Source organism: Stegostoma tigrinum, chromosome 1 (assembly GCF_030684315.1).
Source record: "Stegostoma tigrinum isolate sSteTig4 chromosome 1, sSteTig4.hap1, whole genome shotgun sequence".
Taxonomy (NCBI): domain Eukaryota; kingdom Metazoa; phylum Chordata; class Chondrichthyes; order Orectolobiformes; family Stegostomatidae; genus Stegostoma; species Stegostoma tigrinum.
The window spans coordinates 169,340,112-169,367,589 of record NC_081354.1 but is presented as its reverse complement, the minus strand read 5'-3'; the positions used below and the strand labels follow the sequence as shown (position 1 = coordinate 169,367,589).

The following is a 27,478-nucleotide window of genomic DNA, read 5'->3' as shown; positions in this document are numbered from 1 at the left end:
AGTAACATTCATGCTACACATGTGCCAAGAAATGAACATCTCCAACAAAATCATTTAACCCTCTCCCCTTAACATGTAATGGCATTACCATCACTGATTTCCATCCTATTAACATCCTGGCTGCTTATTATTGGCTAGAAGCATAAGTGCATCAGCCACACAAACACTGTGGCTACAAGAACAAGTCAAAAGTTGCATATTCTGAAGTGAGTAACTCAACACCTGGCCTCCAAAAATCTATCTACCACCTATAAGGATTGCAACTGAACCTCCACTTGTCTGGGTTGGTATAAGTGCTATGACACTTAAACTGGAAACCACACAAAATAAAGTAGCAATACCCTGTCCACCTCCTTAAACATTATTTCAGAGATAGTAGGAACTGCAGATGCTGGAGAATCTGAGATAACAAGGTATAGAGGTGCATGAACGCAGCAGGCCAAACAGCATCAGAGGAGCAGGAAAGCTGACATTTCGGGCCTAGACTCTTCTTTAGAATTCATCAGATTTCTGAAGAAGGGTCAAGGCCCGAAACGTCAGCTTTCCTGCTCGGCCTGCTGCATTCATCCAGCTCTACACCTTGTTATCTCCTAAACACTAACTCCTGCATATGTCATAAAGAAAGCCCCCAGTATCAATTAGCCAAAGCTTCATCAATAGCACTTTCGAAACCTACACCTCTGCCACTTAAAGGAGCAAAGACAGCGAACACACGGCCACACCACCACTTGCATGTTCCCTTCCAAATCATGCACAACCTTGACTTGGAAATATACTATCGTCAGGACTGACACACGAAATTCCAAAATGTTATAACCGTAGTCAAATTCCAGTAAGACAACTTTAACTTCTGCTATAAGGTTGTTAAGTTCTGCTGTTTGTGATGTAGATTTGCAGCATATTGTTGTTATTTGAGAACTTGGATTCAAAAGTGGAAGTAAAAATGATTTGTGGTTTCACTTCTGGTACCCAGTTTTTTTTTTACACAAAGGTTAGAAAGTCATTTTTAGTACTGAACTAAAGATAACGTTTCCAGGAAAGCATAAACTTTAAGTTATACAACTATCAGCTGCCTGGAGAGTTAATTGCTGAATGCTCACAAAGTTGCGTTTTATTACCACGAAGAAAACAAGTGGTCCAGATGCCTCCAGTGGGTCGATATCAGGATTAAGAGTCCTGAAGATGAAGAGTGCTGCCTACCTGGTTCCATAGTTAAGAATATCTCACATGGGTTGCAAGAGGAACTTGCAGTGAGAGGGAAAGATTCAGTTATGGTCTGTTTAGGTGCCAACAAATAGGTACTAACAGGAAAGATGTTCTGCTGAGGGACAATGTGCAGTTTGGTACCAATTTTTTTAAAAAAGCAATCCACAAAGCTAATCAGAGATAATAGGAACTGCAATGCTGGAGTCTGAGATAACAAGGTGTAGAGCTGGAGGAACACAGCAGGCCAGGCAGCATCAGAGGAGCAGGCAAGCTGACATTTCGGGTCTGGACCCTTCTTCAGAAATGGGGGAGACCCTGAAGAAACATCGGCTTTCCTGCTCCTGTGATGCTGCCTGGCTTGCTGTGTTCAGCCAGCTCTATACCTTGTTACCGCAAAGCTGATAAACTCCAGATCATTAGCTGAGCCATGAGGTAAATGGGTTTCAAATTGATGTCCCTCAAAGCATTAGCCTGGTGTTCTGAATTACTAGTCCAATGACATTACCACACTGCCAACCCACCCCAGTAAAGTTACTCCGTTTAGTAACATGATCAGTGAATGAAGACCTGATGAAATCGTTTCAGCCATCAAACCAAACGTGCACAAACACTTTATTCCACAAATAAAGGCCATGCTCTGTATCAATTGCACACCTAATGGATGAATGATGTTCCAACTGGACACGAAAACTATGTTTCAGTACATCCAAGATAACAAAGTGTGAAGCTGGATGAACACAGCAGGCCAAGCAGCATCTCAGGAGCACAAAAGCTGCTGTTTCGGGCCTAGACCCTTCATCCGAGAAGTTTTAGTACATCCAATCTGGTCAAAGTGCAACAAAACCCAGTATGAATGAAGATTGATGCAGAGCTACTACAGGGAAAACCTAAAGTAGTGGATTGCAGAGGTTTCCAAACCAGAGAGTGTCAGATTAGGGAGCTGCAAATCTGTACTCTTCGAAGTTAATAGAGGGATCGAGTTCCGGAACCAAGAGGTTATGGTGAAGCTGTACAAAACTCTGGTGCGGCCGCACTTGGAGTATTACGTACAGTTCTGGTCACCGCATTATAAGAAGGATGTGGAAGCTTTGGAAAGGGTGCAGAAGAGATTTACTAGGATATTGCCTGGTATGGACAGAAGGTCTTACGAGGAAAGGCTGAGGGACTTGAGGCTGTTTTCGTTAGAGAGAAGAAGGTTGAGAGGTGACTTAATTGAAACATATAAAATAATCAGAGGGTTAGATAGGGTGGATAGGGAGAGCCTTTTTCCTAGGTTCGTGACGGCGAGCACGAGGGGGCATAGCTTTAAATTGAGGGGTGAAAGATATAGGACAGATTCAGAGGTAGTTTCTTTACTCAGAGAGTAGTAAGGGAATGGAACGCTTCGCCTGCAACAGTAGCAGATTCGCCAACTTTAGGTACATTTAAGTCGTCATTGGACAAGCATATGGACGTACATGGAATAGTGTAGGTTAGATGGGCTTGAGATTGGTATGACAGGTCGGCACAACATTGAGGGGCAAAGGGCCTGTACTGTGCTGTAATGTTCTATGTACTGTTGCCACTTAGAAAACTCAGTAACCAATTTGTACATTTCATACTCTCAGAAACAATAATTTAATAATGTCTTTGAATGTTTGTAGGACAAATTAGAGGCAGGGCTCCAAGGAGAATTCTTTTCTTCTAAATAGTGCCATGGAATCTTTTAAATTTGTCCAATGAGAGGGCAGGTGGGTCCAATGTTTACATGTCCTCTGAAGGGCCAGCCCTGCTGCCAGCGCAGCACTCCGTCGGCACTGCTCCAATCCCTGGAGAGGGAACTGACCTCACAACGATCTGACTTGGAGGAGAGGCTGCCACAACTGACATCACCAAAAAAATGAGAAGATTAGAATCAGAAACAGAGAAAATGTACAGCATGTGAGGCCATTCAGTGCATTATGTCTATGCTAGCAGAAAGATACAATCCATCTTAATGTCACTTACCAACTCTGTAGGTTACACAAGTGCATTTTCACATGTCTTTTACATGTGATGAGGATTTCGGCTTAAACCACCATTTCAAGCAGTATGCCACTAGTTTCTAATTTCTCCTCAAACATTTCCTCTAACTAGCCTGCAGATAATTCTAAACCTCCCCTTCTTGACTTCTTTGCTCGTGGTATGAGGACCTGTCTATCCACTATGGGCCCTTCATTATTTATATGCCACAGTTAAACCATCCTTTCCCAAAGGAAACAACCCTATCCTATCCCATTATTCCCGTAGTGAAAATTCTCCAGTCTGGGCAACATCCTCGTCAATCTGTGACTACATGCAGTGAACCTGTAAAATGCTGAAAACATAAAACAAAGGAAATGTTTACCTGTTATAAAATGCAACGTAATTGGCAAGTTAAACAAAAGTGGATGCCTTGATCCCAGGAAGCTGAGAATGAAAGCTCCAAAGCCAGTCAGTATTCCAAAGTAGCTGCATGTGGCCATCACAATTAGTAGAGAAATCCCTTCATAGTTGAAGACGGTATTTGGATCTGCAGAAGACAGTTGAATAAAGGCTGGTTAACATAAAGGTAAAGTTGCCACTGTCCTCCTATTGAAGCATAGGGCTTCTCCTTCATTAAAAAAAGAGACACATGGCGGTAGGTTAATCTGAGGGTCACTAAGCCTGAGGCAAGGGGAGACGCTGAGAAGGGAAGTCCTTCACGTAATCTCAGCCGACACCACACCGTTGGGATCATGTTGCCAAGCAAAACCAGCAGTCCAACCAACTAAGCCAACCAAACCCCCAGGTTAACAATAATGCATTAAGTGAAAGAAGAAATCAATTCCCATTTGCAAGACCATAATTTATTTGAAACAAGCAAATTCAAGTCAGTTTCAGAACGGTGTCTATAACAATGATTGTATTATACACTCGAAATGCTCTTGGGTTCAGCACCACCAGACACATCTTTGATAGATGGTCCAATCCCTATAACCTAAAGTACAAGGGCAGGGAGGTGATGCTGAACTTGTAGAAGACACTTGTTAGATCTCAGCTAGAGTACTGTGGATAGCTCTAGCAGCCACATTAGATGGAGGATATGAACGCGTTGGAGAGAGTGCAGATGCAGTTTGCAAGAATGGTTCCAGAAATGAGAAACTTCAGCTCTGGGGATGGATTGAAGAATTTGGAACTGTTGACCTTTCTGAAAAGAAGGCTAGGGGGAGATCTGACAGAGGTTTGGAAAATCATGAGTGGGCTGGATAGAGCAGATAGGGGGAAACTGCTCCATTTATTAAAAGGAACAAGAATGAAAGGAGCAGAGATGAAGTAAGGAAAATTTTTCTCATTTAGTGAGTAGTTAGGCTTATGGAATGCACTGCCTGGAATGAGGAGGAGGCAGGAACAGCTGAAGCATTTAAGGGGGCATTGAATCACTATTTAGATAAAAATAACACTCATGGGGACAAAGCAGGAGATGGACGCTAGATAACGATGCCAGTTTGAAGAGCTGGTGCAAGCATGAATGGCCGAATGGCCTCTTTCTGCAACACAATGATTCCAGCTCCAACAGGCTTCCCACAGGCCAGAATGTAGCTGCTGTGAGTTTCTATCCAGCCCACACACTTGTCCCAAACACAGGAAAGAATACGTGGAAGATTCTGCAGTACGTCCAATCAGAGGCTGTTTCCCCTCCCACCTTTATGTAAGAACCTTGAGATCAGGTTGATCTCATCTCAGCCTCAACTCCACTTTCTCACCTTAGTAAAATTAGATCATATGGGATTCAGGGTGAGCTTGCCAATTAAATACAAAATCAGCTTGAAGATAGGACACAGAGACCGGCGGTTGAGGGTTGTTTTTCGGATTGGAACATTGTGACCAATAGTGTCCTATAGGAATCGGTCCTGGATCCACTGTTGTTTGTCGTATAGATAAATTATTTGAATGATATTTTAGGAGACACGGTTTGTAAATTAGCAGATGACACCAGTATTGGTAGTACAATCTGAAATAGCTCCACGGAGGCCAGTAATCCCATTACCAAGTCACCTTTACTTGCACGTGGAAAGTCCTTGGCATTCGCTCACTACCCTCAGAGCATCGGAATATTTAACATATCTTTTTATCTATCAGTCAGGGCTCTCTGATTGCACCAGGTTAACAGTCCCAATCAGGGAACTCATATTCTGTGACATCCACCAGGCTGACATCATTAAAATCACTATAAGGTCAACAGTGAAGAAGGGAATCTAAGATTAAAAAGGGATCTAGATCAACTGGGCCAATGAGCTGCGCAGTGGCAGATGGAGTTTAATTTAGATAAAAACAAAGTATTGCATTCTGGTAAAACAAACAAGGACAGGGCTTATACAGTTAACGGTAGGACATTGGATAGTGATACAGAACGCACAGACCTAGGGGTTCACGTAAATAATTCCTTGAAAACTGTATCACAGGTAGGCAGGGTGGTTACGAAGGCATTTAGCACAGTTGCCTTCATTGCTCAGACCTGAGAGTATAGAGATTGGGACGTTATGTTGAGGTTGTAGAGGGCATTGGTGAGGCCACTTTTGCAGTGCTATGTGTAGTTCCATTATTAAATTGGTGAGGGTTCAGAAAAGAGTTACCAAGCTGTTGCCGGATCTGGAGTTATAAGGAGAGGTTGGATATGCTGGGATATTTTTCACCGGCAATGAGGTGGTTGGGGAGTGACTTTAATGGAGGTTCATAAAATCATAAGGAGCATAAATGAGGTGAATAGCAAAGGTCTTTTCCCTAGGGTGGGGGAGTTCAAAACTAGGGGGCATAATTTTAAGATGAGAGGAGAAAGATTTAAAAGGAACCTGAAGGGCAACTTTTTCACACAGTGGGTGGTTTGTGTGTGCAATGAACTACCAGAGGAAGTTGTAGATTCAGGTACAATTATAACATTTAAGAGATATTTGGATAAGTACATGAGTAGGAAAGGTTTAGAGGGTCATGGGCCAAACGCAGGCCTGTTGGGCTAGCTTAGCTTGGAAAACTTCACTAGCAAGGGTCTGTTTCTGTGCTGTATGATTCTATGACTCTACTCCCCATAGCCTTTCAAACCATTATTAATTAAAAATCTGTCTTCTCTTTAAATGCATTCAATGCTCCAACATCCAAAATACTCATGGAAAATTCTAAAGATTCATGAGCCTTTAGAGAGAAATTCTCCTCATCTCTGTTTTAAATCTGTGACCCCTTCACTTAAAACTATGATCTCTTGTTCTAGATTACCCCATGAGGGGAAATATCCACTCTATATCTAATTTGTCAATCCCCTTTATCTTCTCAATTAGATCTCCTCTCAGCCATCTAAACTTTGGCGAGTTTAGGCCTAAACTCCTCAATCTCTCCTCCTAAAACAAGCCTTTGATTTCTGGAATTAATCTAGTGAACCTTGTGTGAAATGTCTCCAATTTAATTACATCATGCCTCAAGTAAAGGGATCAGGAATGTACATAAAACTGTAGCCTTGTCATCATGTTGTGCTAACATCTCAAACTACACTAAAGGCTGGGAAGCCTTCTGTAGAGTGGCGGGGCGGTGGGGGTTGGGGTGGGGAGGTGGGTGGGAGCCGTTAATGGAGGAGACTATGAAGTATAGGCTGCCCGCTGATGGGTAAGGGGTAGGGCGATTGAAAATGAAGTCCAAGATGGTGCGTGGGCTGGGGGAAAATCAAGGCCGCACCTGATTCTGGAGAAGACAAAGTTCTCTCCTTTGTGCACTTAGACTGGCCTTCTGAGTGACTGCAGTCAAGACAATGAAGGGTGCAAGATGATGGGAGTGAGAGACAGGGTGAGAGAGTGAGAAATTGTGAGAGTGTGAGAGGTGCGTGTGAGGGAGTGAGGTGCGTGTGAGGGAGTGAGGTGCGTGTGAGGGAGTGCGGTGCGTGTGAGGGAGTGCGGTGCGTGTGAGGGAGTGCGGTGCGTGTGAGGGAGTGCGGTGCGTGTGAGGGAGTGCGGTGCGTGTGAGGTGCGTGTGAGGGAGTGAGGTGCTTGTGAGGGAGTGAGGTGCGTGTGAGGGAGTGAGGTGCGTGTGAGGGAGTGAGGTGAGGGAGTAAGGATGATATGTGACTGAGTGAGTGGGTGAGTGAGAAAATGAGAATGTGTCAGTGTGAAGGAGTGACAGAGCAGGTGAGGGACTGAGAGGATGGGTGGAGAGAGAGAGTGGATGAGGGAATGAGAGCATGAATGAGGCAGCGAGAGAGAAGATGAGAGACAGAGACAGAGAGAGGGAGGGAGGGGAGGGGGGGAAGAGAGAGAGAGAGAGAGAGAGAGGATGAGAGATAGAGTGGATGAGGGAGTGTGAGAATGAAGCAATAAAGAGGAGTGTGTGGGTGTACATGTATGGAAGGAGCTGTGTGAGAATGTGCGTGAACTCTTGAGGCTGAGTGAGTCAGACACACACCCTTCCTTCTCTTCTCCTCACCTCCTAAACTACCTCCAAAATCCTATCTACAACGTAGGCTGGGGAAGGATGAATCTCCAGGTTGAAAGGCAACATTCTTCAAACTGCACTTTCAAATGAATTCCAACAAGTCTAGCTCAGAGTCTGCATCACCAGAAGCAAGGTCTGTGTTGGGCAAAGTCAGTTCAGCTCTTTCCTAATCCCCAACACCTTTGCTGGTGGTCAGGACTTCTCTCTGTCTCTAGTTCTCCCCAGCACACCTTCATGTGAAACGGTTGGATGAGCCGGATCTAGGTAAACAACAGCATGGCCTGGAGATTCGCAGAGAACTACCACTCTGCTCACTGGCTACTGAAATGACATGTGCCAACAAAGCAGGTTTTCTCTCATTGAAGTAAATGTGAAAGAAGGCAATGGAGATGAGGCGTGAATCCAAGTCAACAAATTGGTGTATTTTTACACAAATGAACAGACTACAATTCTGAATACGTTGAGAATTTCCCACACTACTTGTTTACCAGAATATAATAAAGTTGCCAACCTTATGAACTCTCTCAGCACATGTCAAATCTTAAGTCAAACTATTTCAAAACTTTTCAAAGGTTTTCTGTTCCGACTTGCTTGGGTGGGGTAGGGTGTGTGGTGGCGGGGGGGTGGTTCACAGAAAGCACATATAAGATAGGCAACAAGATTCTCCAGGACCAGATCTGCAGGTTAGAGCACAATGTTGATCACAGCACCGTGCTCCAGTCAGGGCTTATTCTTACAGTATGGGCAAACAGTATGCCTCTTAGTTAAGTTAACCCTGTCCAACAGGAATGAGCGAGAACAGTTTCTGTGACAACGTAAGGGCTTTTCACTGTTTCAAAGCCAAAGTACGCAGCATTAAGTATGTCGCACTGACATCACAAAATTTGACTTGCTCTGAGAAGTGAGGTCATAGCTCTGTGTTATATTTATAACTCATGATGGCAATCCTCATTTCAGCCTTCAAAATAATGAGGGTTACCACTGACCAGAAACTCAACTAGGCTCAACACATAAACATGGTGGCTCAGTGGTTAGCACCGCAGCCTCACAGCGCCAGGGACCCGGGTTCAATTCCAGCCTCAGGCGACTGTCCGTGTGGAGTTTGCACATTCTCCCCGTGTCTGCGTGGGTTTCCTCCGGGTGCCCCGGTTTCCTCCCACAGTCCAAAGATGTGCAGGCTGGGTGGATCGGCCATGCTAAATTGCCTGCAGTGTTCAGGGGTGTGTGGGATGGGTCTGGGTGGGATGTTTCAAGGGGCGGTGTGGACTTGTTGGGCCAAAGGTTTCCACACTGTAGGGAATCTAATGTAATCTAACAGAGCAGGTCAGAGACGTGGAACACTGGGGTGAGTAACTCACCCTTGACTCTCCAAAGCCTGTCTATTAAGTCACATGACATAGATCCCCTCTTGCCAAGGGCTGGGTGCAGCTCCACAACAAGAAATTGTCTGAGGAGAAAAAAAAGCAGCCCACTTGATTGGCATCACATCTATTCCTTCCACTACTGATGCTCAGTTGCAGCTGTGTGTACCATATACAAAATGTATTGCAGCAATTCACCAAGGATCCTTATTCAGCAGCTGTCAAACCCATGAGCACTTCCATCAGAAGGACCAGGGTGGCAGGTGCACAGGAACACCACCACCTGCAAGTTCCCTCCAAGCCACTCATCGTCCTGACTTGGAAATAATTCAACATTCCTTCAATTTGTCACTGGGTCAAAATCCTGGAATTCTTTCTCTAATTGCATTGTAGGTCTACCCACAGCACACAGATTGCAGCAGTTCAAGAAGGCAGCTCACCCCCACCTTCTCAAGGGCAACTAGGGACGGTTACAAAATGCTGGCCAGCCAGTGACACCCATGTCCTGTGAGTCATTAAGAAAGTCTCCAGATAATGTGAGAGTACTCTCTGGGTGCGCAGTGTTTTACATGCGGAGGGATACTAATTCCTACATAAGAACCGAAAGAACTGCGGATGCTGTAAATCAGGAACAAAAACAAAGTTGCTGGAAAAGCTCAGCAGGCCTGGTAGCATCTGTGAAGAAACAATCAGGGTTACCATTTTGGGTCCAGTGACCCTCCTCATAAATGGGTCTTTAGACAACACGTAACAAGTGATAAGTCACAGGAATCGGTGCTGGGACCTCAGGTTTTTATCACTGACATACCTGACTTGGAGAAAGGGATCAAAGATATGGTTGGCAAGTTTACTGATGACGCTCAGACAGATAGGAAAGTAAGTTGTAAAGAGAACATTTAAGAAGCTTCAGAGGGTTATAGAGTGGATAGGTTAAGTGAGTGGGCAAAGATCTGGCAAATGGACCACATGGGAAAATGTGAAATTGTCCATTAGCATAAAGAATAAGTGGTGAGAGACTGCAGAACGTAGAGATGCAGAAGGATCTAGGTGATATAATACTTCTTCACCCAGAGACTTGTGAGCGCATGGAATACTTTGCCAGTGGAAGTCATGGAAGCAGAGTCATTAGTGACATATAAGCAACTGCTGGACATGCACATGGACAGCAGTGAATTGAGGGGAATGTAGGTTAGGTTATTTTATTTTTGGATTGGGATTAATCCACAGCACAACATCATGGGCCGAAAGGCCTGTCTGTGCTGTGCTTTTCTATGTTCTATACATGAATGGCAAAGTTTTAGTATGCAAGGACAGCAAGCAATTGGAAATGCTAACTAGGAATGTTCATGTTTATTACAAGGGGAAGTGAACACAAAATTAAGAAAATGATGCCTCAGTTACACAGAGCAATGGTGAGATCACGTCTGGAGAAATGCATATAACATTGGTTTCATTATTTAAGGAAGAATATTCTAAGTTTGGAAGGAGTTCATGAAGGTTTGGCAGACTAGAGAGGCTAGGGTTGCATCCACTGGAGTTTAGAAAAGAAACATATAAGGTGCTGAGGATCTCAACAGGCTGGATATGGGAGAATGAATGCTGGAGAAACTCAACAGGTCTGACAGCATCTCTGGAGGGAATAAACCAGGTTAACATTTTGAATCTCATTGTCACCCATTTCAGACAGAGATAAGGAGACTTTTTCTTCTCACAAAGGGTCATAAGTCTTGGGAATTCTTCTTCAAAAGACACAGGATTTAAATATTTTTAAGGCACAGCGAGATTAACTCTTCTTTAGAACTGAGGAGTCTGTTATATCAGACTTGAAATATTAACTCTGGTTCGCTTTTCACTGACGCTGCTAGACCTGCTAATTTTTTCCAGTACTTTGTTTATTTACCAATGGAAATCAGTCTCTTCAAGTCTGCAGGAAAGAAAATTAAAGGAGCAAAGACCCTAGTTGATTAATCTTCATCGTATTTCTAAAATACATTAGAAAATGTTTGATTTGCTGACCACGACTTGGTAATGATTCACTGAGTTGCAGGTTAGCCCACTCATCAGATTAGAAATTACACAGGTCCATGCAATACCTATCATTTCAAGTGTACAATGTGTAGTTTATATGGATTGGAAATTATGACTGTGAGATAAGCCATACTGTAGCACCCCCACAAAGACTACATGCACACGGCAGTGACAGATATAGAATTAATTTTACACATGGCTTATTTGGCACAGGAAGAAACCTGATACATTGAAGGTAGGGGTGACTATAATCATTAAATGACATCATGTCACATCCACCCCGGCTAGCATTTTACTTTCATTCCACTTTTCACAGAACGAATCTTTGATGTATTGATCAAATTGACATCTTCCACTTTTAGACGTGACCCTAGGTATCAGGAAGGCTTTGGAAAGTCCCTCTCCACATCGTCCCTAGATAACTCATAGGAAAACTTTGCAAGTCATGGCATATACAATAGTATTCTATTCTTAATGCTCTACTTCCATTCGGTCAAGTTCTGCACCCCATACTCACAATAGATTTGACTCTCATAATTAAAATAGATTCCGGCAAGCAAAAATAATACTTGGGAAACAGCCCAAGGACAGCCAAAGCCCTTGTGGTCACTGTTCAAGATTCAGCTACTGCCAGCTGCTACATCAATGATCTACCCCATATCACAAGGCTATAAATGGACATTCTGATGTCTATTTGCTGTTACTTAGATGATGAAGGGTACCAATGCTCACATGTAAATAGACCTGGGTGCCGATAATGGAAAGTGATTTTCAACCTGTACAAATGGCAGGCATTGACCAACCCCAACAACAGGGGTCCTTACCACCCTCACTCTGCCCAAACACCAAGGTCAGGTGGATTACCATTAATCTGCAGTACATCAACCACAAAACCACTGCAGCTAGTCGCTGCCTGGGTCTTCTGCAAAAAATGACACAACTTTGGATTCTCCAAAGGCTTTCCACCACCTACAATCCACAGCAAGAATATGATGGAATATTCCTCAACCCCAATATGGTTCATTGTCGTCCTTTTAGGAAAGAAAACTTCTGTTCTCACCCATTCTGGCCGACAGGAGACTCCAGACTGACAGCGACATGGTTGTCCTGAGAACTGGCCCAGCAACCCACTGAGTTGTATCCAAGGATAACCATAATATTAAATGCCAGCTCAGCCAGTGACACCCACATCCCATGAGCAAATAATAATTTACAAAATCTTACTTTTGCTATATGTCCACAGCTGCAAAAACACTGAAGATGCTTGACAACCCATCCAGGACAAAGCAGTACACTTATCGGTCGCATCAGGCACTAACCTAAATGTTCAATCACTCCATCCTCAACATTGCATGGTGGTAGAATCATCAAAACTTTAGGGCACAGAAAGTCGCCATTCAGCCCATTTTGTTGGACAAAAGAAAGCCAGCTACCCATTCTAATCCGATCTTCCAACAACTGATCCATAGCCTTGAAGGTTGCAGTACCTCAGATGCAGATACTATAGGTTGAGAGTTTCTGCCTCCACCAGCAAAGAGTTGCTTTTTAATTTGTTTCAGCTATAGAATTTTGTTTTATACAATCGCAGATTTGGTTTATTCATTCACGGGATGCTTCTTGCCCATCCTTAGTTGTCACTGAGATGGTGGTGGTGATGATTGTCTTTCCCAAACTGCTGTAGTCCATGTGGTATAGATACACCCATTCTGCATCACTGACAAAGCTAGCATTGACTGCCCATCTCCAGCTGCTCTTGAATAGAACTGAACAGCTCGCTAAGCTGCTTCAAGGAACAATTATGAGTTGCCAATGTTGCTGTGATCAGCAATCACACGGAAACCCAGATCAGCATGGCAGATCACATCCCATGAAGGGCACGGGTGAACCAGATGGGTTTTAACAATTATTACAGAGATTAATATTGTGTTCCAGGTTTATTAATGAAGCGATTTTAAATTCCCTCCTTTGCTATGGTGGGTTTTGAGCTCATGCCTCCGAAACATTAATCCATTTGTTTAGGAAATATAAGTCCATAGCATTACTACATGTTACCTTAAAGGATGCACTACAGTAACATTGTTTTGTACAGTTCTCTATCTGGCTCAAATTGGGCTTCAGCTAATCATTCCATCCTCAAGCGTAGCTGGGCAAAACGCTGAACAGTTTGTGATTGCAAGCTTCTATTCAATAGCTTTAACAAAGTCTTTCAAGAAGTATCAAACTATCGATATAGAGCAAGGGACACGTGTTAGCACTACGTAGATATGGAGATTAGTAATTGTTCAGAATATAGATATTGTCAATGTGGCAGTCACGTGGCCAAAACTGATAAAATATGTCTTATTCGTTGTTGAGAAAATTGCAATGAGGAGAAAATTGCAATGAGATTTGGAAGTAAGCTTCATTGACGCAAAAGTAATCAGATTTGGTACAAACCTTCTTTTTGTTTCTGGGTCTTATAAATACCAAACTATAAGTAGCCTACATAGCTGACAATTGTCTGTTTTAAGTGTGTTTCATAGACCTCTCTGTTCACTGGAGTAAAATTGGTTTCTTATTACTCACTGGCACACATTTGCAAAGATGTTGAAGTGATGGGAGGTGGGGGAGGGATAAAGCAGGGTGGAATTAAGTCAGGCCTAAAAGGCAAAAATGATTCATAAAAAGTTATCAGAATGTGTAAATGAGCATGGAAAAAAAATTTGAATGAAAATATTAAGAAACTGTATGCTGTGTAGTGATTATGAATCACAGTTTAGTAGGCAGGTAGTGAACCTCAGAAGTTTAGCAAGCAGAAATTAGCAAAGCTAATAGAATCAGATCATTTGTAATGATGGAATTTAAATGCTAAAATAAGGATGCTGTTCTTCAACTTTAAGGCATTACCCAGAACACGTGTATAGTACTGGTCTTCTCATTTAAGGAAGGATATAAATGTTGCTAAATGGAAGCAGTTACTTGACTAACATCAGGAATAGGCAAGTTATCTTATGAAGAAAGATTGGACAGATTGTGCTGCATAGTATGAAACTTAGGAGAGTAAGAAATTATGTGATTGAAGCATATAGAAGTTATTAAAGGGTCTTAATAGAGAGCATATGGAATGGATGCTTCTTTGTGTGGAAGATTCTAGAACTAGGGTTCTAGAATTAAACTATCCGTAATCTAGAAGGCACAAGTAGGAGTAATGTGATACACCCATCACTTGCCTGAATGAGTGAAGCTCCAACAGCACAAATGAAGCTAGGAACCATCCAAAACAAAGCAGCCCTCTTGATTGGAACCAAATCCACAAGTATTCACTCAATTGCTCACAGTCAGTAACAGGAATGTGTACCATCATCAAGGTGCGCTGCAGAAATTCACCAGCGCTCTTTTGATAGCATCTACCAAACTCTTGGCCATTAGAAGATCAGGGGCAGCAGATACATGGGAACACCACCACCACCTACGAGTTCCCTTCTACGTCAATCACCATCCTGACTTGGAAACATATCGTCATTCATTCAGAGTCGCTGGGTCAAAATCCTGAAACTCCCTAACCGCATTGTGGGTCAACCCACAGCACATGGACTGCAGTGGTTCAAGAAGGCAGCTCACCACAAGCTTCTCAAGAGCAACTCGGGACGGGCAAGAAATGCTGAGAACCCCACATCCTGTGAATTAATAATGAAAGAGATGTATATCCGTGGCAAAGAATTAATCATTTGTTGAAGGAGTTGTGCTTCATTGCATGACAACTCCAGACAATACAATCTGAATTTTCATGCAATGTGGATGATTGCGGGGCACTGAAGATAAAATCTGGATTGCATCATTGCATTATTTGCCTTTCCAGAAACTGCTACTTGCTCTGAAAAGTACTCACAAAATAACTACTCAATTGTTGCTCATAGGCTGTGTTTTGCCACAGATATTAGATGATGGGAGAAAGCTTCAGGAAATTAGAATGTATTTTTTCAGTGACAGACATGTTTATCATTTGATCTAATTTCTTGTCAGTGGATATATAACCTGTTGTTGTTATCCATTTCTGTCAAAAAAACTTTCTCCATGACTGAAGGGCAACATGTGGTTCTTGGGCCAGATTGTCTGGGACATGCAGATCTTTAGAACAATGTCACCTTACACTTTGCCTTGCAACATCCATCCCAAGTTATGAAGGCTTCTTTAACACTATTACAGCTCTGTGATAGAGTGGGTACACACACAATGCTGTTAAAAAGGGAGTTCCAAGGATCTAACCCAGTGACAGTGAAAGAACAGTTATATATTTCCAAGTCAAGGTGGTGTGTAGTTTGCAGCTGGTGCATTGCTGCCAGTGTGTGTTGGTCGTGAATGGGCAGGATGTTTAAAATTGTGAATGGGGTGCCAACCTGGAGCTGCATTCATCCACACAAGCAGAGAGCACTCCATGACACTCCTGAGTTGTGCTTTGTAGGTCTGCAGACATTTGATTATTTAGGAAACACAGGGTGCATGTTCCAAGAGAAAACAGTTTCATATAGTATTCTTCATGTTTATCAGATAGTTATTGGACCAAAGAGGGCTGATGGCGTAATGTCACTGGATGAGCAGTTCAGGGACCCAGGCTAATAATATTGGGGCATGGGTTCAAATCTCATCATGGTAGCTGGTGGAATTTAGATTCAATTCATAAAGCTAGCCTCAGTGATAGTGACCATGGCAACTGTTATTGAAATGATGATCCTAGAAATCAATGTTTAAGAGGTATTTAGACAGACGTATCATCAGGCAGAGAACAGAGGGATATGGACCATATGCAGGTAGATAGGATTAGTTCAGAATTGCACCATGTTGGTACAGACATGGTGGGCCAGAGGGCCTGTTCCTGTGTTGTACTGTTTGATGTTCCATAAGTGGTAATGGCAGGGATCAGGGAGAAAGCAGGGAAGTGAGACTGGATTATTCCTCATGAGGGGAACTGGCATCAACCTGATTAGCAAAGTGGCATGTTTCTGTATTTTAGATGCCTCAATAGCTGCCAGCAGCTGGCATTTTATTTGAAGCAAAACTCACAAATGTACATTCGCAACATGAAAATTCCTGTTTGGCTGTTCAGCTGGACTTTAAGGGTCTCAGCATTTGAGTAAGAGTTGAGAGTTCTTCCAGGTTCTGTTGGATATATCTCCTGAACTACCACCAGCTACAACAAAAGCCCTGAAGTAAAAGTTTGTTAACCTACTCCCGGTTGTGCATTGTCACTGACAGAAATAAGGTTGCATTCACCCAGTTAACAATCAGTGCATTCTGAAAAGTGTATGATTGAGTTGAGATATTTCAATATAAACTGCTATAATATGGAAACCTAAGAACTAGGAGCAGGAATAGGCAATTTAACCTGCAGTGCCTGTTCTGCTACTTGATACAATCATGGCTGATCTCATCTCAGGTTCAAATCAACTTTTCTGCCAGCTCTCCATAACCCTTTAACCCAGTGCTAAGTAAAAACCCATCTCTCTACTCCTTAAACATACTCAATGTCCCAGCACCACCCACGGGTGGTAGTGAATTCCACAGATTCACAATCCCCTCTTTCCTGAAGCTCCAGAATCCTGGTAAATTCAAATCTCCTCTGGTAGATTAACCAATTAACATGTCCCACGTGTTCACTCAGTTAATAACAGTCAACAGGCCAATCAACAACAGTAGACATCACACAGTTTACAGCAATCCTATTCACAACTATGTCCATGATTTTCACCTTTCTGGTTAATGAGCAATTTCAAAAATAGCTCTCACCCTGTTCAAGAACTGCAGCTTCTGATTTTTCAACAAAACAGACTCCATGCACCATCAATAATTAGTGGCATTCCACTTTAGATTACGTGTTTCATTAAACGTGGTTCAACCCTCTCTTTTGTTCTCAGGAAGCAGGCAGCACTGGTGAGACCACATTTATTGCCCAGCCCTTTTCAGACAGAACTGAGAGGGCCAACAACATTGTGTAATACTGAAGTGACACTGGTAAAGATGCTGAGACATTTTGTACCCCTGTACTTGGCTTTCCAAATCCGAGAGACACGAGCTCCTCAGTGGACACTCCACGTGACAGTTTTGAACAACTGCACAGTGAGCAAAGAGTTGCTACGTTTGCAAAGAGGAACCAAACAGTGAATAAATACAAACATAGCATTTTGGAGGTTTTCGCTGACGATAATGAAAACTCATCAAAAACATTAAATATCCTATTAAAAAAAACTAATCTGGTTAAAATTTAAAGAAAGTCACAAAAAAGTTAGAGTGTAGGTACAGCAAGTAACTAGCTAATAGAAAGTTATCATTGATCACAAGGGGGATTAAATGCAAAAGTAGGGAGGTAATATTTTGTTTATACAGACACTGGTAAGACCACATCCACAGTGCTGTGCAAGCTGTTATTCACCTTATTTTAGGAGGAATAAAGTAACCACAGCCCCAGACAACCACATTAGAAAGAGGCGACTGGTGTTGAGTTTAACCTGAGGGTCAGCATGTCTCAGTTCAGGGGTGAGGTTGAGAAGTCAGGAACTTCATGGAAACTTTAGCTGGCATGGAAACATAAAGAAAAAAATATAAACACGTCAAAGGCATTTCAGAGGAAGTGATAAAATAATACCCAGAATGGGGAGATTTTGTTACATGGTAAGGTTTGACATGCCAGGTTGTATCAATCTGCTGGAGTTTAGGAGGGTAAGAGGTGACTGCTTTTTAAAATTCACTCTAATCAATATGGGCATTGCTGGCTAACCAGTATTTCTTGCCCATCCCTAACTGCCTTTGCAAAGGTGGTGGTGAGCTGCCTTCTTGAACTGCTGCAGCCCACATCCTGTAGGTAGATCCACAATTTTCTTATGGAGGGAATTCCAGGATTTTGACTCACCAACAGTGAAGGAACGGTGATATATTTCCAAGTTAGGATGGTGAGTGGCTTGGAGGTGAACTTGCAACGGTGGCGTTCCCATGTATTCTCTGCCCTTGTCCTTCTAGATGAAAGTGGTCATGGGTCTGGAAGGTGCTGTCTGAAGATCTTTGGTGAATTTCTGCAGTGCATCTTGTAGATAGTGCACACTGCTGCTACTGAGCGTCAGTGGTGGAGGGAATGGGTGCTTGCGGATGTGGTGCCAAGTGAGCTTGCTTTGTCCTGAATGGTGACAGGTTAATTGAGTGTTGTTGGGGCTGCACTCATCCAGGGAAATGGGAGTATTCGATCACACTCATTGTCTTTTCTAACTGGAACCAAGATGGCTCCAGCACAATGGGTAGTGTTCAAGCTCATTGGAGTCCATCCACTGTAAGCCAGGGGCATTGTTTTCTCTGTGTACTTTTCACCTTTTTTTCTACTTCCTTTCTTCTTTGTCTGAGGCCAGAGCAGTGTCAGTGGAGCTGATGGCTGGTCGGTGACACAGACCAGGACTCCTGGCAGCAATGCCTGGGCAATCAGCTTGGGGTGGAGGGGGGGCAGCGGTGGGTAGGAAGTGCTACGCACTCCTGCAGTGACCTGAGAGGAAACTTCTGAGGGCCATCCCTCCAGTAGCTGCTGGCAACACCTTGTCTCTCTCTCTCTCTGAGAGGAAGGCGCACCTGCAGTGAGGTTAAGAAACCCTTATCACTCTCCTGTCTTGCCACTGAAGTGGAGCACCTACAGGTAGAACAGCAACTTGCAGGCCCGTGCCCGTGTATGGCAGACTGTGGCAGACCTCCAACAGATCTTCAATCTCTCCACGGAGGCTGCCAAATCCAAGCCAGAGTCTAAGGACTGATAATGTCAGTGCAATCCTCCATCCTTCAACCGAGTTTGCCAACTGCCTCTGACAAAGCTGCCTGTTGTTTCTCGAGCCTGCCTTTGCAATTTAATAACATTATTAATGCCTAGAACAATAGGACGGTCTTCTGCCTGGTCCTGACTGAGCGCTTGGCTTCAGGCAGTCCTCTCAGCATTTCCTCCTGACCCAGCAGCAGGGACGGCTCGATGAGGTGATTACCAGATTGTGCTCCCACAGTTAAAGTCTTGGAGCTGGAGGAGCATGCAGGTGAAAGTCTTGCCAGTGTACCCTCTGCAGGCCCTTCTCGGAGCAGATGGCAGAGCTGGGGATTGATGGCACTGGCCTCTGCCTTGCCAGGACTCGGTGCTAAAAATGCCTGCATAAGAAAGGGAACTTGTTCTGTCAAATGGCTAAAGCATGGGCAGGTTAGCACAGCCATTAATGGGAGAGTACACACAAGAACACTATAAACCTCAATGGATTGGTTACCCAGGGAGTTCTCCAGCTAACTCCTCACATAGGGGTGTGCCGCCTAATGTCTCCCACATCCAGAGCCAGTATTCACTCTGCCTGCCAGGTTCCCAATTTTTAAGTGAGGGGGTGAGCGTGACTGGAACGGATGGGAAAGGTGTTAATGGTGCTGCAGGTGCAAGAGACATTGTGAAGTGTCCCCAGTGAGTGAGTAGGAAGTGCGGAGGACAGGAAGAGTTACTACATTTTGGAGGATGATTTTGAGAGCTGTTGAGTGGATATGACACAGAACGAGTAACTATGACATACATGATCCTGGGGGAGAGGTGTGTGTAGGCAGTGTTTGAATGAGGGTGAGGACACAGAGATAAGATAGTAGACACTCACTCTTTTAGAGGTCAGAAGCTGCTTAAACTACTTTCAGTGCCACTGGGCATTGCTTTTGACTATATTGACTACAGCGTCCTGGATCACTGTCTCTGTACAGGGTGTGGTAACCTCCTTTGGCAATCCGGGGGAGGGAATACTGCTGTTTTATTCTCTAACAGCCTGTCCATGAGTGCTCCCATGTGCTGCTCTTATAATAAACTGATGTTTTCCATTGTAAGCCATTTAACTTGAATTGAGAAATAAATGCTGTCTACCACTGGCCCATTCAACAAATTAAATCACTTGCAAAGAATCTAAATGGAATTTTCGTAAGTGTCTAAGTCAAGGCTGAAACCAAGTTGCTAGGATAAGCAGCCCACTTAACTTATAGCCACCCTGAACCTTCACTCCCTCTACCACCAGTGTACAGCAGTAGCAGTATTTACCACATACAGGATGCACTGCAATAATCTGTCAAGCCTCTTTAATACAAATGTAGTGTAGGTGCACACACTGTACTTTTATGAAGGGACTCTCTAACTCCTTCGAAGCCTGCAACAAGAGCAGCAGATACATGGGAACAGCACCTCGTGTAAGTTCCCCTCCAAGCCACTCACTGTCCCGACTTGGAAATATATCACCATTCCTTGGCTGTCGCTGGGTCAAACTCCTGAGATTTTCTCCCTCAGGGCATTGTAGATGAGTCTGCAACAGTTCAAGAAGGCAGCTCACAACCATCTTCTCAACGGCAATTAAGGACGGACAATAAATGGTGAGCTTCCCAGCAACAACCACACCCCTTGAAAGAATAAATAAAAACATAGGCTTGACTGTTTTCATAATGTCTGGCATTTTCACTGCAATACAGTATTTATTACATTAGATTTTGTTCACAATCCAAGTGGATGCCTACTAGCACATGTTTTGAACATACAAATGAGATAGGATTCCATCCATCTGCATTAGCAGTCTGTGTGCTCCTTGTCTGCCTCAACAAAGGGACGTGCTGTGCCCTGGTACTGCCACATGCTCATGGGAAGTTATGAAGGAAAATCATGTGGTCTAGTGTATTAAACCAACCAATTGTGGAACCAGTGCTGAATCGGTGGCTTAAAAACCACACGACATTAGAAGATAACTGCTTATTTTCAGTTTCATTCAATCTTCCCCACCCCTATCCACACCACTGGCAACATCAGTAAAGCACCAGAACATAGTCATTCCTCACCTTTAGCCCGAAACTAATGCACTAGCTGCCCATTTACTCAATACAAGGCAATGAATGAGCAACACAACCAAACCTTGCCCACACCCATAGGGGATGAAGTTTCTAGTTCCAATTCCTGGAAATAACCCAACCCCTCTATCTGTGGCCAGGTTTATTTTGTTAATAGTTACTTCTTAACTCAGGAATAGACTGAAACAAACAGTTTCTGGTAAGAATAATTCAGCAAGATGCCTGTAAGTGGTGCCAGGGAAAACAACGTGTAAAACAATCCATGGGTATTTAAAAATGCAACAATGAAGTGAAAACACTGAATGAAATAAAACATGTTAACAAAAATGCACAAGTCAAATCATTGTGGGATCTTCCCACTTTGTCATCTGTGTCATAGTGTGAGAACTACTGTGCCAGAACCAAGGTACTCATCAAATTTCCAGATGCTGGAGATAAAAGATAAAGTTTGTAAGTGTTTGAGTGTGTACTTACTTGCGCAGTAAAGATGTAATTTCAAGGAATCACTCAGTTTTACAATGTATATTCAGACTGATAGCCCTGCCGATTAATTCTTCAGGAAGGTGCAGGTTCAAAACTCCCTACTAGAGTTTAGCATGCTATCTCTGCACACTGGGCTGATTGCAGTCAGCCAGGGATTGATGTTAACCCTAATCTATGCAAGGGACTTACACAGTCAATAGTAGGGCCCGAGGGAATGTTATAGATCACAAGGTACTCATTGAAGGACGGAGGGTCAGTTCTCCTTACGTCCTGTTCAATATCCCTCCCTCAAAACTACCACTGATCTCATGATTATTTAAGGTCTTGGAATTGCATTGTATCTACAGCACAGGAACACACTCAGGCCCATGGTTTTTATGCTCCACACAAGCCTCTTTGCTGCCTTCTTCATCTCGCCTACAAACATGTTCTTCCAGCTCCTTTTCCTTGGTCTGATTAACTAGCCATGAGTCGCTGAGTTTGCTTACATACTCAGAAATGCTGCAATTTGGGAATTTGCACTAATTCACTATGTTTGAAGCCATTTCGGACAGAAACATGACTAAGTGCCCCATAAATGCCAGCTTTCCTTTCCAAAAATGTAGTTAGAATTCTCTTAACCAGATGTTACATTGCTACATAGAAGTCTGAAGGCTTTACAGCTTGGAAACAAGACATTCCATGCAACTTGAATAAAAGGTTCCACAAGCCAGGTTCACAATATGCCATGGTTTATGTTGGAACAATGATCAATTGTTAAATACTGCATTCTTTCAATCACTCCCATAAGCAGCAAGAACAAAAACTGAGCGATTTTTGTTCTGAATTTCCTAGCACAGAGACAAAAAATTTCAGGTCTACTGAAACAGCTCTCCAGCATCATCCCATGCCACATTGGAAGGTAGTGGGACAAGTGATAACATCACTGGACTAGTAATCCAGAAACCTGGCTTAATATTTTCTAGGGACATAGGTTTGAATCCCACTATGCCAAACTGTGAAACCGTAATTCTGCGGATAAAAAACTCTGAAGCTTGAAAAAAAACGCTTTAGAAAACATTGATCATATTATAAACAACAACAACAACAAAAGTAAAGTTGCTGGAAAAGCTCAGCAGGTCTGGCAGCATCTGTGGAGGAAAAAACAGAGTTAACGTTTCAGGTCCGGTGACCCTTCCTCAGAATTGTTATAAAGATTGCTTTGTTGTAAAAAACTATCCGGTTCACTAATTCCCGTGAGAGGGGCCTATTCTTATTGCCATTCTTACCTGGTCCAGCCTACGTGTGACTCCATACCTACAGCAACGTAGCTGCCATTTAACTGCCCTCTGGGAAATGACAGATGCGTAAGAAATACTGATCCAGCCAGGGACATCCATTAGTAATTTTTTTTTGTTAAAAATAAGGCCTAAAATTCTGAAAAATAGTTCTCTACTACTACATATGCAACTTTAAAAAATTCCTTTGGAATCCAATTACGCAACTCACCGCATCTTAACAAATCTCTTTGTGGTAAAGTACTCCCCTCGGGCTATTTCATTGGTTAGGAATATAGAAATGCCAAGACTACAGCCAAATGGTGGATAACAGGACCAGCCACTTGATGATCAGCCTAGAGTGTGCTGAGGGATCTTCTTCAGAACTCTGAGAGCTTCATGACTCAGCAGCCCTTACAGGCCTGCACTGCTAGTCAATAAAATGTTGGTTGCAATAAATGCAAAATACTAAGGTTGCTGCTGACCTGAAATAAAAACAGAGAATGCTGGAGAAACTCATGCCGGATTAGGAGCCTCTGGGGAGAGAGGAATGTTACTGAAGACCCACAATGCTGTTAGGGAGGGAGTTCAGAATTTTGACCAAGTGACTGCGAATGAACATCGGTATATTTCCAAGTCAAGATGGTGAGTGGCTTAGAGGGGAAATTTCAGTTGGTGGCATTCCCATAAACCTGCTGCCCTTGTCCTTCCAGACAGAAATGCAGCACAAAGCCTACGGTCTACAGAGCAGCCGTGATCTTCCACCCTCTCATATGCATCATAAATATGGATCATATACATAAGACACCTCAAATCCCTGGTGAGTTATGACCAATGCTGCCTTCAAAAATGCTGAAAATCCACCAGCAGGATAGGTATGCCAGTGTAAGTGTTTTCTCCCAAGCCAACATGCTCACTGTTGAGGCACTGGTCACACGGGGACCAGTTGCAATGGGTGCACCACAATGTCCCTATGCCCAACAAATGACTCCCTAAACAAGTGCCTCTGCTCCAAGCTCCACAATAGTCAGTGATCACTCAGAGAGCACAAGAAACATTACACAGCCACTCTGAAAATCTCTCCAAACAGACGCAACATGCTCCACCAACATCCACTTCTGATCATATGAGAGAGGGGAGTTCACTGATGAAGCAGCTGAAGATGGTTGGGCCTAGAGCACTACCCTGAGGAATGCCTGCAGAGATGTCCTGGAGCTGAGATGACTGACCTCTAACAACTAAAATCATCTTCCTGTGTGTCAGCAATGACTCCAACTACCGAAGAGTTTGCCCACTGATACCCTTCAGTTTTGCTAGGACTCCTTGATGCCACACTTGGTCAAACACAGCACTCATCATGCCTGATCTGTATACTTAAGGTGTCCCCTCTTTCCCTTCCTATTTGAACAATGATGTCATTCCTCACCTTCCACCCCATCAACGTTTATATTCAACAGAATATCCTCCCTCCCCCGACATTTCCAACAGGTCCAGCATGATGCCACCAACAAACTCATCTTCTCCTGCCCACCCCTCTCCCTTTCCAATAGAACATTTCTACCTAAATGCAAGGTAAGTAGAACCTGCTACAGCACACAAACAGACCTCTCGGTTCAACTTGGTGGCAATCAAGTTTCTCAAACTAAACTAGACTTATATGCTTGCATTTAGCCCATATCCATCTAACCCCTTCCTATTCTTGTAGCTATCCAAATGCCTTTTAAATGTTGTAACTGTACCTGCATCTACCATTTCTTCTGGTAGTTCATTCCACGCATGAAATACCATCTGCGTGAAAAGGTTGCCCCTCAGATCCCTTTTAATTCTTCCTTTTTCACCTTAAACTTGCGACCTCTAGTTTTGAATTCTCCTAGCCTAGGGAAAAGACCTTTGCTATTAAGGCAAATAGAGTCATACAGTCAAACATCAGGGAAATAAACCCTTTAATCCAACTCATGCACATTGACCAGACATCCCATTTGGCCAAAACTCCCTCTAAACCCTTCTTATTCACATACCCATTCAGATGCTTTTTAAACGTTGTCATTGTTCCAGCCTCTATCACTTCCTCTGGCAGTTCATTCCACACATGCACCACCTTCTGCATGAAAAAGTTACCCCTCTTTTTAAATCTATTCCCAGTCACCTTAAATCTATGTCCTCTAGTTTTGGACTCCCCTACCCTGGGGAAAAGATTTTGGTTATTCACCGTACCCATGCCCCTAAAGAATTCATAAACCTCTATAAGGTTACCCCTCAGCCTCTGATGCTCCAGGGAAAATACCCCCAGCCTATTCAGCCTCTTCCTGTAACTCAAACTCTCAAATCCCAGCAATACCCTTGTGAATCATTTCTGCACCCTCTCAAGTTTAACAACATCCTTCTTTTAGACACATGACCAAAACTGTATGCAGTATTATAAAAGTAGCCTAACCAATGTCCTCTGCAGCCGCAACATGACCTCCCAACTCCCACACTCAATGTTCTAACCAATGAAGATAAGCATACCAAATGCCTTCTTCGCCAACCTGTCTACCTGTGACTACACTTCCAAGGAACTATGCACCTCTTTATTCAGGAATATTCCCCATGGCCCTACCATTAACCTGTAGAAGATCTGCCCTGGTTTGCCTTATCAAAATACAACACCTCACATTTACCTAAATTAAATTTCATCTGCCATTCCTTGGCCCATTGGCCCATCCGATCAAAGTAATGCAGCATAAAAAAAATCTTGCTAAAACTATACAAGGCATGACATAGACCACAGGTGGAACACTCTGTTCTCTTAAGGGAAAGTATATTGCCACTGTAAGCAATCCAGAGAAGATCATTAGGTTGATCCTGACTATGAACAGATTTTCTTGTGAGGAGACTTTGAGCTTGGAGCTGTTTAGTAAAGTCTACATGAAGCTTACTGAAGCAGTTGACAAGGTCCCACATGATAGGTCCAGACAATATAGTAAAATGGGATCCAGGGTGAATTGGCAAGTTTGATACAAAATTGCCTTGGTCATATATGACAGAGCGTAGTTATGGAGGGGTGTTATTCTGACTGGAGGGCTATGACACTGGTGTTTTGCAAGGATCACTGCTGGGACCTCTGTAATATATATAAATGATCTGAATGAAAATGGAATTGGTCTGATTAGTAGGTTTGCAGACAACTTAAAAATTTGTGGAGTTGTCAATAGTGAGGAAGTGTGTCAAAAGATATAGCAGATATAAATTCAGTTGGAAAGTTGGCCAGATAAATGATAGATGGCATTTAATCCAGATAAACGTGAGGTGAGGCACTGTGGGAGATCAAATTCAAGAGGAAAGTATCCAGTAAATAGCAGGACCCTTAGGAGCATTGATATACAGAGGGATCTCGGGGTCCACATCCACAGCTCCCTAAGAGTGGGAACACAAGGGGTTAATATGGTAAAGAAGGCATACGGCACGCTTGCCTTCATTAGTTGGGACATGGACTATAAAAACTGAGAAGTCAAGTGCAGCTGTATAGAACTTTAGTAAGGCCACATTTGGAGCATTCTGTGCTGTTCTGATCACCATACATGGGAAGGAATGTGGTGGCTTTGGACAGGGTGTAAAGGGTTACCAAGATGTTGCCTGGATTGGAGTGTATGTGATATAAGGAGGTTGGATAAGCTTGGATTATTTGGAAATGTCAAATACTTCGGGAAAAGGTTCAAGGGAAGAGGGAGAAACAATAAAAGAGATGTGTGAGATAGGTTTTTTTATACTGAACATGGTGGATGCTTGGAACATTCTGCCAGGGAAAGTAGTAGAAGCAGAAAGGACAGCAATGTTTAAGAGACATTTGGACAGGCACATGAACAGGCAGTGAATACGGGGATATGGATCATGGCCAGGCAGCTGAACAATAGAACATTACAGCACAGTACAGGCCCTTCGGCCCTCGATGTTGTGCCGACCTGTCATACCGATCTCAAGCCCATCTAACCTACACTATTCCATGTACATCCATATGCTTATCCAATGATGACTTAAATGTACCTAAAGTTGGCGAATCTACTATCGTTGCAGGCAAAGCGTTCCATTCCCTTACTACTCTCTGAGTAAAGAAACTACCTCTGATATCTGTCCTATATCTTTCACCCCTCAATTTAAAGCTATGCCCCCTCGTGCTCGCCGTCACCATCCTAGGAAAAAGGCTCTCCCTATCCACCCTATCTAACCCTCTGATTATTTTATATGTCTCTATTAAGTCACCTCTCAACCTTCTCTCTAACGAAAACAGCCTCAAGTCCCTCAGCCTTTCCTCGTAAGACCTTCCCTCCATACCAGGCAACATCCTAGTAAATCTCCTCTGCACCCTTTCCAAAGCTTCCACATCCTTCTTATAATGCGGTGACCAGAACTGTACGCAATACTCCAAGTGCGGCCGCACCAGAGTTTTGTACAGCTTCACCATAACCTCTTGGTTCCAGAACTTGATCCCTCTATAAGGTCACCCCTCAACCTCCTACACTACAGTGAAAAAAGTCCCAGCCTAGCCAGCCTCTCCTTTTAACTCAAACCTTTCATTCCTCGCAACATCCTGGTAAATCCTTTCTGCAGCCTCTCCAGCTTAATAATATTCTTCCTATAATAGAACGACCACAACTGGACACAGTATTCCAGAAGGGGCCTCACCAACATCCTGTACAACCTCAACATGATGTCCCAACTCCCATACTCAAAGGTCTGATCAATTAAGGCAAGTGTGTTAAACACCGTCTTAATCACTCTGTCTACATGTGACGCAAACTTCAAACAATTATGTACCTGAACCCCTAGGTCTCTCTGTTCCACAACACTAGCCAAGGCCCTCCTTTCAATTGT

General features: G+C 43.3%; 1 protein-coding gene across 1 annotated transcript in view; it reads right to left on the bottom strand.

Moving 5' to 3' along the window:
• LOC132210435 (transmembrane protein 127) overlaps positions 1–27,478 on the bottom strand; it is a 44,606-nt gene that overhangs the window by 10,347 nt on the left and 6,781 nt on the right. Inside the window, exon 2 of the mRNA XM_059650239.1 lies at positions 3,572–3,736. Coding sequence (XP_059506222.1) covers positions 3,572–3,736 — 165 coding nt within the window. The remainder of the gene's footprint in view (positions 1–3,571; positions 3,737–27,478) is intronic.